At 41.0% G+C, this 16,368-nt stretch overlaps 1 protein-coding gene across 5 annotated transcripts in view; it reads left to right on the top strand.

The window, feature by feature from the left end:
* Positions 1-16,368, top strand: part of exoc6b (exocyst complex component 6B) — a 130,417-nt gene that overhangs the window by 54,301 nt on the left and 59,748 nt on the right. For all 5 annotated transcript variants that reach the window (XM_026162784.1, XM_026162787.1, XM_026162786.1 and 2 more), the window contains exons 9-15: positions 72-155; positions 1,012-1,058; positions 5,017-5,137; positions 5,233-5,304; positions 6,769-6,866; positions 7,584-7,689; positions 7,933-8,042. In XM_026162784.1, the coding sequence (XP_026018569.1) occupies positions 72-155; positions 1,012-1,058; positions 5,017-5,137; positions 5,233-5,304; positions 6,769-6,866; positions 7,584-7,689; positions 7,933-8,042 (638 nt within the window). The remainder of the gene's footprint in view (positions 1-71; positions 156-1,011; positions 1,059-5,016; positions 5,138-5,232; positions 5,305-6,768; positions 6,867-7,583; positions 7,690-7,932; positions 8,043-16,368) is intronic.

The following is a 16,368-nucleotide window of genomic DNA, read 5'->3' as shown; positions in this document are numbered from 1 at the left end:
TGTTGGCGCTTCACAGGCTGTACTTGCAGTCCATCCCTGCAGCCGGTCTTACCTCCAGTTTGTGTTTTTAGGGTTTGCGTGATGTGTTTGAGAACTACTACAGAAAGCAAAGGAGGAAACAGGCCCGTCTCGTACTGCAGCCCCACTCTAACATGGTATGACTCCGCACCCTCACTTTGTGTGTTATTCGATGCACTGTTATGTCCACACACTCCTAACTACACTGACTCCACCCTAGCCCTGCACACACACACACTCTCAAGCTGTTTGAACAGCCAAGGCCTCAGTCACACAGGCCTAGACTGGCTAGTGACCCCTGGCAACCACCGATGTATACCCCGACATGTTGGCCTGTGGTGGCTGGCTTTCTACTGGTAAAAAAAAAAAAAAAAAAAAGGTATATGGTGCTGCAAAGGAAACCTTCTCATGATTGTTTTGGACACCTTAAAATTGGGCTTAAGGTAGAAAGATCACAGAAACACAATAAACTGAGGACTGATGAGTTTGTTTAGTGTTGAGAACAAAAGGCAAATACTCGCCCAACGAAATGAAACTGCAGAAAGTGCAACACAAACCAGAAACTGAGAACATTCACCTTCAAAGTAAAGCTTTTGCCTTACTGCTACAACGGGAGTGTTTCAAGATTTGCAGCTTTTATTTTGAAGGCGAACATTAAATACACTGAAATTAAATGTAATTACCCTCCTGTTGCAGGACTCTATTATAAAGCCTGCACCCTTTATCCTGTAAACAAGCAGATAAACAGTGGTTGGACAAAATTGTTATGATGAAAAATACGACAACCTCACATAGAATTACAGTCAATGTCTCTGCCACTTGAAAATGATGAACAGATGTTGCTAATGCATAAAACAAAGAATTTAGATGCATATATTTGAGTAATCTGGTATAAGTTTGTTTCCTGTTATTCTGATATCTGTATATTTTCACATTATTAGTAACTCCCTGTTTCTCCCTCTGTTTGGCCTTTGTGTTGTTATTTATTTCTAGCATGAAACTCTGGAGGGATACCGGCGGTACTTCAATCAGATTGTTGGGTAAGTTCGTCCGCCCACTTTTATTTATTTCCTACTCCTTGAAGTTTTTCTAATTTCCTTCTTTAATTTCACCCTAATTGAAAGTGAACTTTTGCCAAAAGGTCAGAATGAAAACGTCTGTTTAGAAATAGTTGTAAATATTTTCAAAATGGCTCATAACAGATTTCCACCGACCGACCATCCGCCCGCTCATTGTGAGATTTCTGTGTACCTTGGCAGAGGAACGTTTGAGTGAAAGCAAACATTCAGCATTTAACAGCACCTCATTTCATTTCTTCTGAGTGACTTGTGACCATTTGACATCTTTTCATCTCCCTCCTCTCCTGCTGTTATTCCTGCCCCCCTTTTTTCCCCACTCACACCCCATCCTCCACCTTTTCTTTACTGTCCTCTCATCCGTCACTCCGTCCCACTTCTATGTTGCGTCTACACACACGTCCGCTCGTTCTCCCTCACATGCACGCAGCAGTGAGGATTGATAGTGTGTGTGTGATGGCGGTTGGCGTGTTGCTGTTATTCCTTCTGTCTGTCTTGCTGGAGCAGACGCTTCTATAAACACTGGACATCAGCTCAGACTCATGCACTCACCCTCAGGTCTGTTATTCCCATCTGAAGTGCTGGAAAGTGCCATCCTTTGTCTGTTATCCACTAGTGCTTCTTCATCCATGTCTCCCACCCTAATATTCTTTCATCTGCGCTCTCTGTTGACATTAAACACTTCAAAATAACTCCAACTAAGGCTTCCTTTAATATCTGCATTTATTTTTTTTATGTAATAGTTGTGCATGCCCACAAAACCAGAGTTATTATATATGTTTAATTAGTAACTGTGCGTGTTTATATGAGGAAACTTATGGGGGCTGAAACTGCCAAAATAACAACAACAAAAAAGATTAAATGGATGCATTAAATGACATCAAAATTTATTTTTAAAAATCTTCATCACGCCATGTTTGTCTTCCAACTTACTAACTGAAGATTTCTCACAATATAAATGGCTGCCTCCAGGAGACACTCATTAGAGAGCTGAGGCGCTCGGCTCATCCATTTGAAAATGATACCGTTCACTGATGAGCCAACAGCTTTACAACTGTACAGCAGAATACCCTCCAGTGCTACTCACGTTCATGTGTCACCAAACGTTCATAATTGGACTCCATGATGGTCCTCAAGTCATTGAGTGGGATCTGTGCAGGTCACTGATGAACTTCAGACTTGGCAGATTCTCTTCACAGATTCAAACAGGTTCAAACTGAGCATGTGTGTTAGATGTGGAGACACCATAGCAAATGTTAAGCGACCTGCAACCTTATTCAGTATGAACAGTTTGGCCCTGGGTTAATGTTAGTCTGCAGAGATAGATGCTTGGAGAAAGTTGTCCATAGGACGGGATAAAAAAATCTAATATGTAAGTTGGATTGACCTAATAATTGCGTGTCTAAATCAGGTTAAATCACTTTCATGGATGTGGTACATTTAAAATCAGAATTTGTACCAAAGTGTTTTCTGGTTGATGCTTTTAAAGCATAAATCCAACATATATGTAAATCAAATGAAAAGCAAAGCTTCTCAAATGTGAAGCTGTTCTGTATCAACATATCAACAATTTTTTAAGTTACAGTTATTCTTTCTCAATGAGTTGGATTTGTAGGGAAATTTGTGCTTTGTTCCACTGTGGTACAAACAGGTAGAAGATGCTGCTTGGTCTTCCATAAAAAAAGTGCACAAATCTTTTAGTTTCTTACATGAAGAAAAAGCTGGAAAAAGTAAAAATCTGTTGAGTGAATCTCATCATATTTATTCCCTTCAGTAATAGCAAAGAGAAAAGTAACCATGCATAGCCGGGCCACTGATCCGACCGCAGTGCGGCTCATTGTGGCCTGGCAATGCTCGGTGGGCACTGGTTTGAGTTAGACGTGTTGTGAGTGGATGTAAACCAAAGTCACTTTGCAGGCGATTTGATCCGTTTCACACAGGCATCATTTCAAGACAGCAGCACAACGTGTGACTGACGGGTTTGTTGCTGTGCTCAGATATCAGCATCCTCGCACGCCTGGCTGGGCGAATGCGCCGTTTGCCTGGCTGTCATTTGCACTTGCAAATGATTTTAAATCAGAGAAACATGGCAGCTCTTCTGGAAAAGTTGTCAGAATTGACTCGAACCATCCCAAAGTACTCTCAGGGTGAAAATAAGCCACACAAGTGTTTGTCTTTTATTTGAGATTGGGGATATCTCTGAACAGTCCCTTCCTCTGCAGTCCAGAAACATGTTTTCATTTGCGTTCCTATTGCCTAATTATTTTTAATTCACTTTGCAGCTGATTTTAAGGATTGTTTTCCACAAAAACATCTTGTAGAAAAAAAATGGATCATAAAGAGAAAGATGAACCAAAGAAAACCATTTGTCATAGAAAAGATCAGCAGCTTTATTTTTATGAAAACCAGATTTCACATTTCTCTGTTTGACATGATGGAAAATACAGTTATTGTCAAGAGCAGCAGATGGATTAATAAAGTGAAACCTAATCTAGATCCTGGTCTTTTAACTGCTTCGCTTATGTGAAAGTATTTCTAACCTTGGTCCGGAAAACATGACAGTACTGTTATATTTGCAAGAGGCAGTATTAGAATCAGTATCCCTCGATCCTCCAAGACTTTCTTACCAACGAGTCTGAGTACAGCTAACACACAGCTGGACTTGTTGCCATCTCCCACAAGTAGTTTTTTTCTTGCTTTCTTCTTTATCTTTGTTGTCTTCTTGGCCTTTTTTTCTTCTTCATCTGCTTAGTCTCCAGCTGCTTAACTCGTCCTTGTCTTGTTTCTTTTTTTTTTCTTTTCATCTTTTTCCGTCGTCGTTGTCTTCGCCGTCTACAGGATAACCTAGAACACCGTGTGCTGCCGTATTCCATCCGAAGAGAATCGCTGTATACCTTATCAAAAGAAACTAGTACTAGAATTTCATTATGACTTTTATGAGACGCAGCATCTTGACCAGGCTGAACATGTTTCATGTTTAGTCTTCTTTATAAAGACGTTGTTCTCAATAGTAACAAGTCAACTTCTTTTAACTGTCATATTTGATTTGCCGCAACAAAATCTGTAAGAAATGGCACGTAAACATTAGTGGCATCTCCTGTTAGCTGCTTCAGTGTTTTGCCAGTTGCATGTTTCCACTGGTTTTCAGGTCTAGTTGAACAGAAGGAAAGTAGCTCCTGAAAAAAGGGATTAGAACAACGGAAGGTTTTGTATCACTGGCTTTGATTTGTGACATTGCTGCTAAGATTTTAGGTGTTTTTTTTTTTTTTTGTTTTTTTTTTGTGGTGCGTAGGGGACTAAACAGAAAGCACAATTCAGTTCTGTAACATTCAAGAGGAGGCAGACTTCTCTACAGCACATATATCAGAAACTGGGCAGCCAACTCCAGAGCAGTCTAAAGGATAAATGTCACTGCAGCTCAGTATTCTGCCAAATATGTGAATCTGATTTACGGGTGGACTGTCCCTTTAAATCTGTTTGTATATCCCTTCCAAAGTGCACCTAAGACAAATCCAATTTGAATCCAGGAAAGACTCCTACTCAAATATTTTTCAAGTTATATCTCATTTATTTAATTTGTACAAAATCTGAAGTGTAACAAGGACAATTTGCTGTTGCGCTGGAGGTTTCAGGCCAAGCTATTTCTTGGATAGTAATGGTAGAAACACTCTGGCACCTAACCTCCTGGTTTTTGTGCATATTGAACTGTAATATAACATGCAAATTAGTGCGCTTCAGTGAGCTAGGTGGATTTGGACATAGCCCGGCACTCAGTATTTATGCAAAGCTAAGCTAACCATGTCCTGGCTCCAGCAGGAGTGGTATTGTTCTCCTCCTCTTACTTTTGGCAGGAGCGTGATTAGGTATATTTACCAAACTGCCTAAGTAATTCCATCTGTCTCTCTGTTCTCCTCGCTTGCAGCTTCTTTGTTGTGGAGGATCACGTCCTGCACACCACACAGGGTTTGGTCAACAGAGCATACGTAGAGGAGCTCTGGGAGTTGGCGCTGTCCAAAATAGTCGCTGCCCTGAGGACGCACTCTGTGAGGCGAATCACACACACTCATTAAATACGAAATGCATGTTTCCACAAAAGTCTGAAATGACACAGACACACCCCTCCCTCCTGTTTCCTTAGTCATACTGTGACGACCCTGACCTGGTGCTGGATCTGAAGAACCTCATTGTCCTGTTTGCTGATACTCTGCAGGTATGTGTGTGATTAATTCCTAATATTTCACTTCGAAAGGAAGGAAATCCTCTCGTTCCCTTTTGCATCACGCTATATGAAATGCTGTTGTGTTTTTGTACTTCTTGTTCAGTTATCTTGGCACATGTCTCCTAAGATATTTGACCCCAGAGGCCCGTGATTCTTGTTCAAAGCATGTTTTGTAGTTTTTACAAAACAGACTGCTGCCAGCCTCTTAAAAAAAAAAAAAGAGAGACTTTCTGTCTTAATTCGTCCATTTTTAGAAATGGACCTTAATCATGTGCTGTCAGTTTGCGCTCCATCCATTTATTTTCTGGCTGTATTTATGAACTAGCCTGGATGGATTGAGTGTGATGTATGAGAGGATGAAGGGGAGATAGAGGGGATGTGGGTGAAAACCGGATGGGAGAAACATTCAGAGAAGAGTGAGGCACATTAAAGGCGGGGAATGATGAATGTGTGGTTCGATGTCCAAAAGTCATTCATGTACAGAGATGAAGTGCTGCTGAATGGCTAAATTTCTACTCATTGTTTATGTTTGAGGGCGTTTCTGTTTTATTTTATTATTATTTTTTGGAATTCTTCTGTATTTCTTCCAGCAGAGAGGAAACTATACCTTGGGTTTTCTTTATACCACACTCTCAGTCTTATGTTGAAGGCATGTTGTTTTCCAACCTCATTTTAATTGGTCCTTCCATCAGTCTTTATTTTGACATTTCAGACATTTGATGCAAAATATTGTTTTGAAAAATCAAATAATTATGTGTTTAATCTCATCCACCTGTATCAACTTAGTCCTCCTAGAGCGAAGTCTTGTCAGACAGCAGCCCTGTTAGCCAGCTATGTGCTGTCACAATCTTCCCAGGAACATGTCCCAGTAAAAACACCCCAAGGTCAGATCGCTCAATGCTCAGAGAAACTGCAAAAAACCCAAGAGCTGCAGCTTAGACTTTACGAGCCTCAGTTAGCTCATAACAGCGCAGTTACAAAAAGACTAAACAAGTATGGCCTGCTTAGAAGGTTTGCCAGAACAAAGCCACTTCCCTCTGAAAAGAACGTGACAGCACAGCTTAAGTTTGCAAAGTTGCATCTTAGCAAACCACATGTGCCACATCTGGAGAAACCCAAACACAGCATATCAGCATAAACACCTCATACCAGCTGTCAAGCACAGTGGTGGAGGCATGAATATTTGGGCTCGTCTGTCTGCTCCAATCTCCGTGGAAATATCCTTGGACAAGATACTAACCCCAAAATTGCTCTCCGATGCATCGGGGTATGAATGTGTGTGAACGTTAGATAGAAGCACTTATGTTAAAACAACATAGTGTGTAAATGGGTGTGAGTGAGTGAATGAGGCAAGTTGTGTTAACCATTTGAGTGCTCAGAGCAGAAAAGTGCCATATAAGAACCAGACCATTTACCATGGTTTCACATGCAGCTGCTCTTCTTTCCCTTCTGCAGGGTTATGGTTTCCCTGTGTCTCAGCTGTTTGACATGCTGCTGGAGATGAGGGAGCAGTACGGAGAAATCTTACTCAAGAGATGGAATGTCACCTTCAGGTAGCGAACGTTTTGTTTCCACGCTCTCCTGATAGCTGTTTTTCAGTAGCTGGGTTCTAAATACTCCAGTGTGTGCCGCACTGACCTTCACCTCTCTAACGATACGGTCATGAAGCTCGTACACACACACATATTTGTGCAGCAGCGCATGTCTGTGGGAAACGTCCTGGTTTTGAAGTTTTACAACCAGCCAGAGGGAGGAAGTGTTTTAAAACAACGTCCGGAACATTCTCTGCCCTTCAATGGGTACTACCCCCTACAAAACTCTGAGTGTGAGAGTGCGTGTTTGTATTCGGGCTAAACGTGCCATTGTTTCAGCACCGCTTTTGTCCAATGACACCAGTGGGACTTGCAGCAGTGAGAACGGACAAACAAACACACACTCCCTCTCTCCTTCCTCCATCTTTCTCTTTCACACACACACACACATCGTGGAAGCCACAGGAATTTTGTGTTGTATTGTTGGGGAGAGGGAGAGAGCGCGCTCCGGTTCACGGCCTCTCCATGGAACGCTGGAACGTCCGAACTCTGGAGTGCCAAAAAGACGCGGGGGTGGTGAAAGAGGGCAGGGTGGTAAGAAAACCTCAAGAATTAAAACGACCCCCAATGGGATGATTGTTTATATGTATCCTCTGTGGGTGTGGGTGTGTGTTGACCTCTTTGGAGAAGATGGGAAGTTATTTACCTTTGATTTATTTGTTTCTTTGCCCTCTGCAGGCAGGTGATAGACCAGGACAACTACAGTCCAATCCCAGTCTCAACGGAGGAGGAGTACAGACAATACACTTCCCAGTGTCCCTTTCAAGACCCCGAACTGGAAAAGGTAGAGAACAGACAATATAAAAGTGTGCAAAAAGAGTTTTATACGCTGAAAAGTGCTGCATGTTGCTTCTTGCAGTCATGTCAGTTTAATTTCTTCCATGCAAAAGCTTCTTCCCTTTAGGAACTCTCAAGAAAAAACTACCTCTATGCTTGAACTTGCTCAAGTTAGCTTTTGTGCAGTATGTGAATTAAAGTTTGAGTAAAATCTCACTTAATCTCTTATTTTTCGCCCCATTTCCTCCAGCTTCCCTTCCCAAAGAAGCTTCCCTTCTCAGAGTTTGTGCCAAAAGTCTACTGCCAGCTAAAAGAGTTCATCTACGCTTGTCTGAAATACTCTGAGGACCTTCATCTCAGGTACATGCGCTGCATGCTTACACTCCTCTGCCACTGACAGTCCTGGTGTCAGAGTTTAGTGCTTTTGATTTTACAGATGCTTCTATAAGCAGCATGGCAACACTGATTGAGGACAGCCAGCTGAAGGTGAATAGATTTGTTCTGTTCACCTTGAATCTGATTTTTCTGTGGGCAGCAAACAGTGAAACGCATTCAGTGACAGTCGTGGTTTACAAGATTCAGAAGCTCCAGATATGAGTCACTTCAATAAATCTGTGTTGGTACACATTTAAATGTACATTACTGTGCAAAAGTCTTGCGCACGTCTCAATTGTATATATTTGAGAAGAGCTTGAAAGTCAATATTTAGTACGGCCACCTTTTATTCTTCAATAAAGCCTGAACTCTCTTAGCTTTCTTGTGATGTCTTTAAGTATTTCTCCAGACTACTTGAAGGATATTCAAAGTTCTTCTTTGGATGTTGGCTGACTTTTGGTCTGTTCTTTGTCAAGATGATCCCACATTGCTTCAATAATGTTGACCCAAGTTTGAATTCATCCCTCTGTAAGACCTGTTGCCACTAATGTTCTTGTGTAATTTGGCATAGTGCAGCCGTTTTCCCCTGTTTGGCACAAAATAAAGAAATGAGGTGTTGTTCAAGACTTTTGCGCACAGTATTGTCTAATAGATCTGATGCTATAATGAAGCTTCCCAAAAGGAAAGGAAATACAAATGAAATAGATAAATATGCAGGTGTCTGTGTTAAACCTCAGGCTCACAGCATTTTCATATCCACTAGTTACGCTCTGATCATCTCCCACATCATTCCAAATAGTTATACATTCCTGGTAGCACAAAAGAAGAAGAATTTGTCTTATCAAATTATGTCTTTGTGATTCATTTAAATAGTTTACTCCCCACATTATTCACTCTGTAAGAGAAGCTCAAAAGATATATGGAAAAATAGACGGAAGCTGTTCAGTCGCTAAGGTCTCATTTGAGCTTGATTCAGACTTGAGACGAACAGAAACAGTAGAAACAATAGAAACAAACAGAATGCAAGGACACCCCCCCCCCCCCCCATTGCTCTTTGCTGTGGTTTATTTTGTTCCCTGGGGGCAATCACATTTAGGTTTTCCACTTCTTTTTACATTCACTCACGTCTGTTCTGATCGTTTCAAAAATCTCACCCCAGGAATTTTGTGAGTCCTTATATTGATGCTATGATTCTTATTCCTCATGTTGAGGAGATGATTGTTATTCTCTGACTGAAAAATTCCAAAACTCTGGGGAAAAAGTAGTCGGGATTGTTGGGAGCTGCGTCGACCCAAGTTGTAGTTACCTTTCTATGAAGGTGCAGCTTATAGCCCAGTGTTTCAGGGGAGATCGTGGTGACAGCGTAGCTACTGTGCAAATTTCCTGCTGAAGCATAAATGTCCAGAAACTCATCACTTCACCTACAAAATGTCGTCTCTCATCACCTCACAAAAATCATTTACCGTAAAAGATTTAGATGAGAGCTGATTGTATTAGCTGTCTTTAGTAATAACAAAATCTGCATTTGCAATGACTGCACACTGATGCGGACTCATCAGTCTCTACCATTTCGTTGGGTAACTATCTTTAGTCTGTGGTACTTATAAAAAATTGTTCAAAAGTCATTGAAATGGGCTTTTGTGTGAGCAATTATTCATATTCATATTTTTTTTTTATTCAGGCAAATATTTTCACCAGGTCAGGATCAATTGTTGCAGCTCAAACGATTCAGATTGACCACAAACTTCAACGCCTGCACACCTTCTCCCATTCATTCTCACTGACACACACACACACAAACGCTCAGCAGACAGCAGACGCCGTTTGGTTGATTGGTTCTTTCCATTCTGACCAGGGGTTTTTGTCTCATTAGATCTGGCTCGAGTGGGATACAGCATGCACACACACACACACACACACACACACACACACACAACTCTGCAATCAAATGCAGCTTCTGTTCTGAAAAGGTTAAATGGTAAGCGTGTGTGTGGGTTATGGTTGATGGAAGAATTAAGTAAAACAATGCAGCTACTTTTCTACTGAGAAGATGAGCAATCAGGAAACAACTTCCGCTGTCCAGAGGGATTCAGCAGGCCTGGGCCTCAGCCAGACGCACACACACAAACACACACGCACACAACAAATTTCCCGCTTAATGTAAAAGCTAAAGATCCTCACTTTGAGCTTGAAAAAGCAGAACAAAGAACTGAACATTCACTTCCAGAATAGCACGGACTCTGGGTCCTTCAGTTTGAAACACATTATTAGAGTCATGTTCTGATTTGCGTTGTGCGTTCCAAATGAATAACATTTTTTACTTGTACCTGTAACTCTGAGTCATATAGCTTTAATATTTTTGTGCTCTTGTCCGCTTCTGTAGACGAAGCTCTACGAATGTTTAGTGGCTCCTTGTGCGTATGTGTGCATCAGTTGATTCTCCCTGGGGGCTGGGAATTGGGGAGGTGCCATTGATCCGTGACCGGGGGAAAAAGGAGACGGCGGCAGGAGCAGGGATGATTGGGGATGGGGAAAAAGAAAAAAGAAAGTCCAAGGCATCTAATTAAAGTCATCGGTTTAGAAAAGCAGAACAGTTGTGTGTTTGTGTTAGAGACAGTTTAGTCACCATCTTTGTGAAAATGAATCAAGCTGAAGAAGCCTGTGTCTCTGGCACTTTCTAGAGCATATGAACTCTCTGAAATGCTAAAAATTGAAAGCATGAGCAGAATTCACTGGAGCACAAATAGTAGAAGTAGTAGTCTTCTGTATTTGTTGAGGACTCATTCCTACAAATACAATCTGCTTTGGTCAGATTTATTGGACAGTGGAAACGATTCTGTGTGCGCGTCTGGACTCTTGTGTCTGAACCTGTCAAAATGTTCCCGACAGATGTTTTTCAAGTAAAAGTTTCTTTCTGGTCTCTTGCTGACCAGACAGCACTAATCGCTCTTCTCAATCAGAGTAATGACTCCACTGTTTGACCTGGCTGGATTTTTTTTATGGCCATGCACACCCTGCTATCTGGTTACTGCAGTGGCATGCCTTCCTGCCTGTTTCAAACAGACATATACATGGATACACAGATCCGGAAGCAGACGGGATGATGGTGCAGGACTTTGGTCACTGATCCCAAGCACCCCCCACACTCCGACCTCTGACCGTAACCTCTGTTCACTTTTATAATTTGGTGGAAAGTGGGTACACTTGCATGCATATGCGCAAGTGTACTTTAGTGCCTCCATGTGTGCTTGTCTTCTCCTGTTGTTCTAGACTTGTGTGTTTCAGGCAAGCTGCCATAGTAGCTATAAGGATGACATTTTTAGCCTTGGGGTTGATAAAGCCACCACTTTGGTCCAAGTTCAAATAGCGAAACATTTACCCAATAGCTCTGCATTTCCGCACAATAGACTTTAAATAAAAACTGGATCTACCCACTGTGATGTTTCTCACTATTATGGAAACTACCTCTTTTAAGCTACAATTTGAACATTTTGCCAATCACCATCATTTTTTTTCATGTTTTATAAAACCTGGAGGTGACAACTGAGCTATACTGACTGTTCTGACTAACAAATTGAGGTCACGACATACTTATTTGACTTGCATGGGAACCATTACCTACTAGTTCAAAAATCTATGCATTCCAGGAATTCAAACATGTTCATGTGCTGTGAAAAAGTATTTACCCCTGAATATAGATATATAGATATATATATATATATATATAGATATAGTTGAACAGTTGTGAACCTTCCCAGGAGTGAATGGGGTTCCAAAATTACTCCAAGAAAACATTGACGACTTATCCAGGACGTTGTAAAAGAAAACAAAAAAACAGTGCACATTAGTACATTGAAATAGTTAAGCAAAAATGGCATCCATGGAAGAGTTTCAAGGACAACCCCACTGTCAAACCAAAATAATACAAAGGTTCATCTCACATTTGCCAAAAACAAATCTTGATGATTCCCCAAGATGGAAAATATGTTGCCTACTGTTCGAAAGCCACAGCTGTTATGGACCAGTCAGCTCTCTATAAGCCCTGGCTGATATGGTCAAACTTATCGGTGTGTTAGGTGTGGAAATATATCGGTGGTTTCAAATTGATATCTACTAAAAATCTCAGTGACCTTGACCTTAAGGTCAGTTCACTTGTCATTTGAAAATCTTGTGTATGCAATTACTCAATCTGTGTTATCAAAGCATTTAGTAAAAGACAAACCTGCCTTTCCAATAACTCAAATACAGACTGACGTCGTACTGGTGCTGATTTTCAAGCTCTTGCATCACCTTCTCCCCAGTTCGTCATATCTTCCATCCCACATCTGCAGCATCTGTTCACTGCAGCATTCATTAAAAAAAATGATGGTCTTAGCTCTGTCACTATTCTTTTTTTGTTACTTTCTGTCTTCCCAGCTGGTGTCTGTGTTTAAGAGATCTTAAGTTGGAAAGCACTTTCTCTGGCATTACTCTGTATTTTTTCACGTATCAGTGGACTTGCATGCACAAGACAATTATATTCGTGTTCAAAGATAAGTATGATAAGCTCTAAGAACTAATTTATTTGGAGCAGCTGTACTTTTAGGTGTAGTTCTGCAAGTTATTAATAATCCCATTTATCAGTTTATCCAAAGTTCTTCTCGTTCACTATTAGATATGAGTTCATTATGCCTGTTCAGGTAATATCAGGTGCAAAGAGGCTTTTTTTTTTTTTGTCTGGATGTCTGTCAAACTCAAAAAACACTTTGGATTGAACATGTCGGACCCTTGGATGATACGTGTATAGGAGGCTGTTGTTTGAACTATTGCAGTACTACCTCAGAAATTCTATTATTTATATTCAGTTTGGAAATGATTGTATAGTCTATCGTGCCAAAGTAGCTAAAGCAGACAACTAAGACATAATTATAGGCCTGACGAAGACCTGAGTGTTGGACTGGCAGGAGCCTGAGTGATGAAGGCTGTGCAAGTTTGTGACGTTTTTGGAGGAGAAGAAGATGAGGTGATGTTGGCATGAAAATATGTGCGAAAGACATCAACCTGTAGCCTAGAGGTAGATCAGCGGGAGCTGTTAGCCAGAGGATGGTGGAGCTCATGATGAACCAGTTGGAGAACAGTCTGGAAGGTGAAAATGAATCTGCTGCCACACAGATGCCCATGAGCCGGTCCAGTGGAAGAAGACTGTGGGTGTGAATCTGTCAAACTGTGAATATGAACGAGTGTGTTGCTGAGAAACGGCATGCATGCTCAGCCAGCCTATTTGAGGTAAAGACTGGAAAGAAAACAGAGGCGATTGTAGATGAAAATGTCAACACTTATTGGCCACATTTTCCCCACAAATACAATCAAGTGATTCAAAATTAAGCTGCAGATGTCAGTCTTGTTCACAGGCAGGTATTTGATTGCAAAAACTTCAAGCCGCTGTGGACGTCAGAGTGGTAATATTTCCAGAGCAGTGCTGGCACGATAACAACAGGCGTGAGCACATGCTTATGTTTGAGACTGGGAGAGCTGAGTAGTTCTTTGACATCGGTCAGTTGGAAGTTTACCATGACAAATGTGTGAATGCAAATACTCTGGATTGCCTCAACCCATTTTTGATTTCCAGGGGGTGTTAACAACAGATGTAGACAATGTACACAATGTTTCTGGATGCAATTGGATAGACCTGCACCAAGTCCGTGAAATGCATCGTGGGAAGTAACACGGCATTAGAGAACAATTAGAGGTGTTATATGGAAAGCGTTCTGAATTGTAGAGGCCTGCAAGAAGAAATGAATCAAATTGATCTAAGTGACGCTAGACGTAATTCCTAGTGATGAATCGCCAGATAGCATTTCAGCATGGAAAAGATCCATCTCGTTTGTTACATTAAAGAAATTATAAAGAAAGCAGTTGTAATATATCGTCAGACAGTGTTGGGTGTAACGCATTATTAAGTAACGCGTTACTGTAATTAAATTACTTTTCCACTGAAAAAGTAGAGTAACTGATTACTGTTCATTTTTAGGTATTTTAATTAGAGTTACTTACAATGTATTTGCGTTACATTGTAAAATAATTAAACTCGCTGAATATCATTATTTAATTATTTAATCAATAATTTGTCTTCTAAAGGTAAAAGTAAACTCTGCCGCTTTAACGTCGCTGTAGTGCAGGTGCGCGTCATTTCGCGCCAGTTTGCTGCATAGTCGTATTCTAAAGCGGAAGATGTCGGACTCGGCTGAAGCGAGTGGCTGTTTTATGAAATAGACATATTCCCGTCTCTTCACTTTTCTGAAACAAGCAGACAAGAACATTACAGTAATATGTAAAAACTATCAGCTGCTGTTAATAGCAGGAGTAATCTACTGAAGCGCCTGACACGAGAGCATAGACGAACACTTCAGAGTGATCCTTGTTCATCATCCATGGATAACACCGCGGCAACTCCTGCTAAGCAGCAAAACCTGATTTTACTTCAGCAGCACAGAAAGCGTCTGAAGGTGAGCTTGAAAAATGATTGCAGGCTACGTTGTGGAAGAGATGCTACCGCTGCGTACTGTAAAAAAATGTATTTATTATTTAAAGAGTTTAATTTCTATTGTTTGTCCACTCAAGGTTTATAGGGATTTTAAGAAGTATTTAGTTAATTTACTTATTGAGTAATTAATACTCCCCCACCTACAGATAAAAGCCAATTATAGCTTGTAACAGCTTGAAGATTGTAGTCTTCTGACATTCACAGTTAATCGCAAATGTAAATCTGCAGGCTATCTGACGACAGTGTTGAGTCAGTTACTTTAAAAAGTAATTAATTACTAATTACTTAATCAATATTGTATTTAAAATACTTAACTTAAGCCTCTCTGTGGAACTTTATACGTCACATTTTTTATGTTACAATGTTAGTAACCCAACTAGGATTTAGTTATGAGTAGTTTTTGGCCTAAATCTCAGCATGAGACTGATTTAAAGGAGTTGTAGGCAGAATCTAAAGTTAGCACATTCTTTATATATATTTTAGAGTCAGTTCACGACCTTTAATAATCGTTTGTCTCGTCATTCATTCTTTTGTTTGTTGTACTAATAATTTATATGTGCAATCTCTGGGCAGGTATGTGCACCAGTAGATAAAGTATAGAATATAAATACAAAATATAAGCAAGGTAGTTATTTTCAAATTCTTGGCAACTACTGTTCTGCCTGCCAGGGGTTTGGTGCCTAGTGCACAAGGCACCAAACCCCTGCAGTGCCTGCTGAATGGACGGATCGATATACAGAGCATAAAACCTTATGTGTCAAACGCACCTGCACCTCTGCAGATAGACACCCTCTATTTATGAACCAGAATACCTCATCAATATATAAGTGCTGCATGAAAAGATTAGGAAATGCTTTTTTGGTTGATGTTCACATTGGTTGGTTTTGTAAAACAGAAACATGTGACCTATGTAGTGTAGCTGTAAATGCAAGACTGGATGTCAAAAAAGTTGCAACTCCCTGAGCAGACAGTTGCAACTTTTAATACGCAGAGACTTAATAAGCAGAGAAGCTCATCAGACTTTCATATCTGTTGTGTGCTGAGCTGCAGTTCACAATCACACTGACTGAAACACTTCTGATTTTTGCTCTCGGTGACATCATAGCAGCTTTTCTGTTCCTCAGCATCATTTTCGGTTGCTTTGCGAGCTGCTGGGACGTAATGTGGTATGAAATCTGCTGATTCAGTGACGGATGATCCAGAGAGCTGTGCTGGGGAGCCAGTGAAGCGCGAGAATCAAGCACGACTGGAATGCTTTTAGTTTGCCATCGTAGTTTGCGAGACGCACGCTGGTGGCGGTTATACACACACACACACACACACACACACACACACACACACACACACACACACACACACACACACACACACACACACACAGAGGGAGAGCAGAGTTTACTTGGCTGGCAAATCGGTTACCACAGTTGATTCTTTTATTAAATGTAGCGAGTGCTACGTGGCGCAGTTACTTACTGCCACACGTTTGAACGTCCACAGTGTTTTGTGTGTATTCAGCCCGTCGCTGTTTTCACTGCTGACTGCGTTCATTTTTTTCGTTGTTGTCATCGCTGATGCTGCTGCCTGTGTATTTTTAGAAAATACCTCCTGGGCGTGCTGTAAACACGCCTCATCTGAAAGCTTCTGGCTTCCCTTTGACAGCGCAGATCGCCGTGCATTTATTGTGACTGATGGCAGCATAAATACAATGAAACTCAAACCCAGCTCTGCGGTGTGTCTATATTTGTATATGTATGCGCGCGTTTCGGTGAGTTCACCAGCATACATTGA

This window comes from Astatotilapia calliptera, chromosome 3, assembly GCF_900246225.1.
Source record: "Astatotilapia calliptera chromosome 3, fAstCal1.2, whole genome shotgun sequence".
Lineage (NCBI taxonomy): Eukaryota > Metazoa > Chordata > Actinopteri > Cichliformes > Cichlidae > Astatotilapia > Astatotilapia calliptera.
Note: the sequence above shows the minus strand (reverse complement) of the source record. Positions and strands in the feature narration are given on the sequence as shown.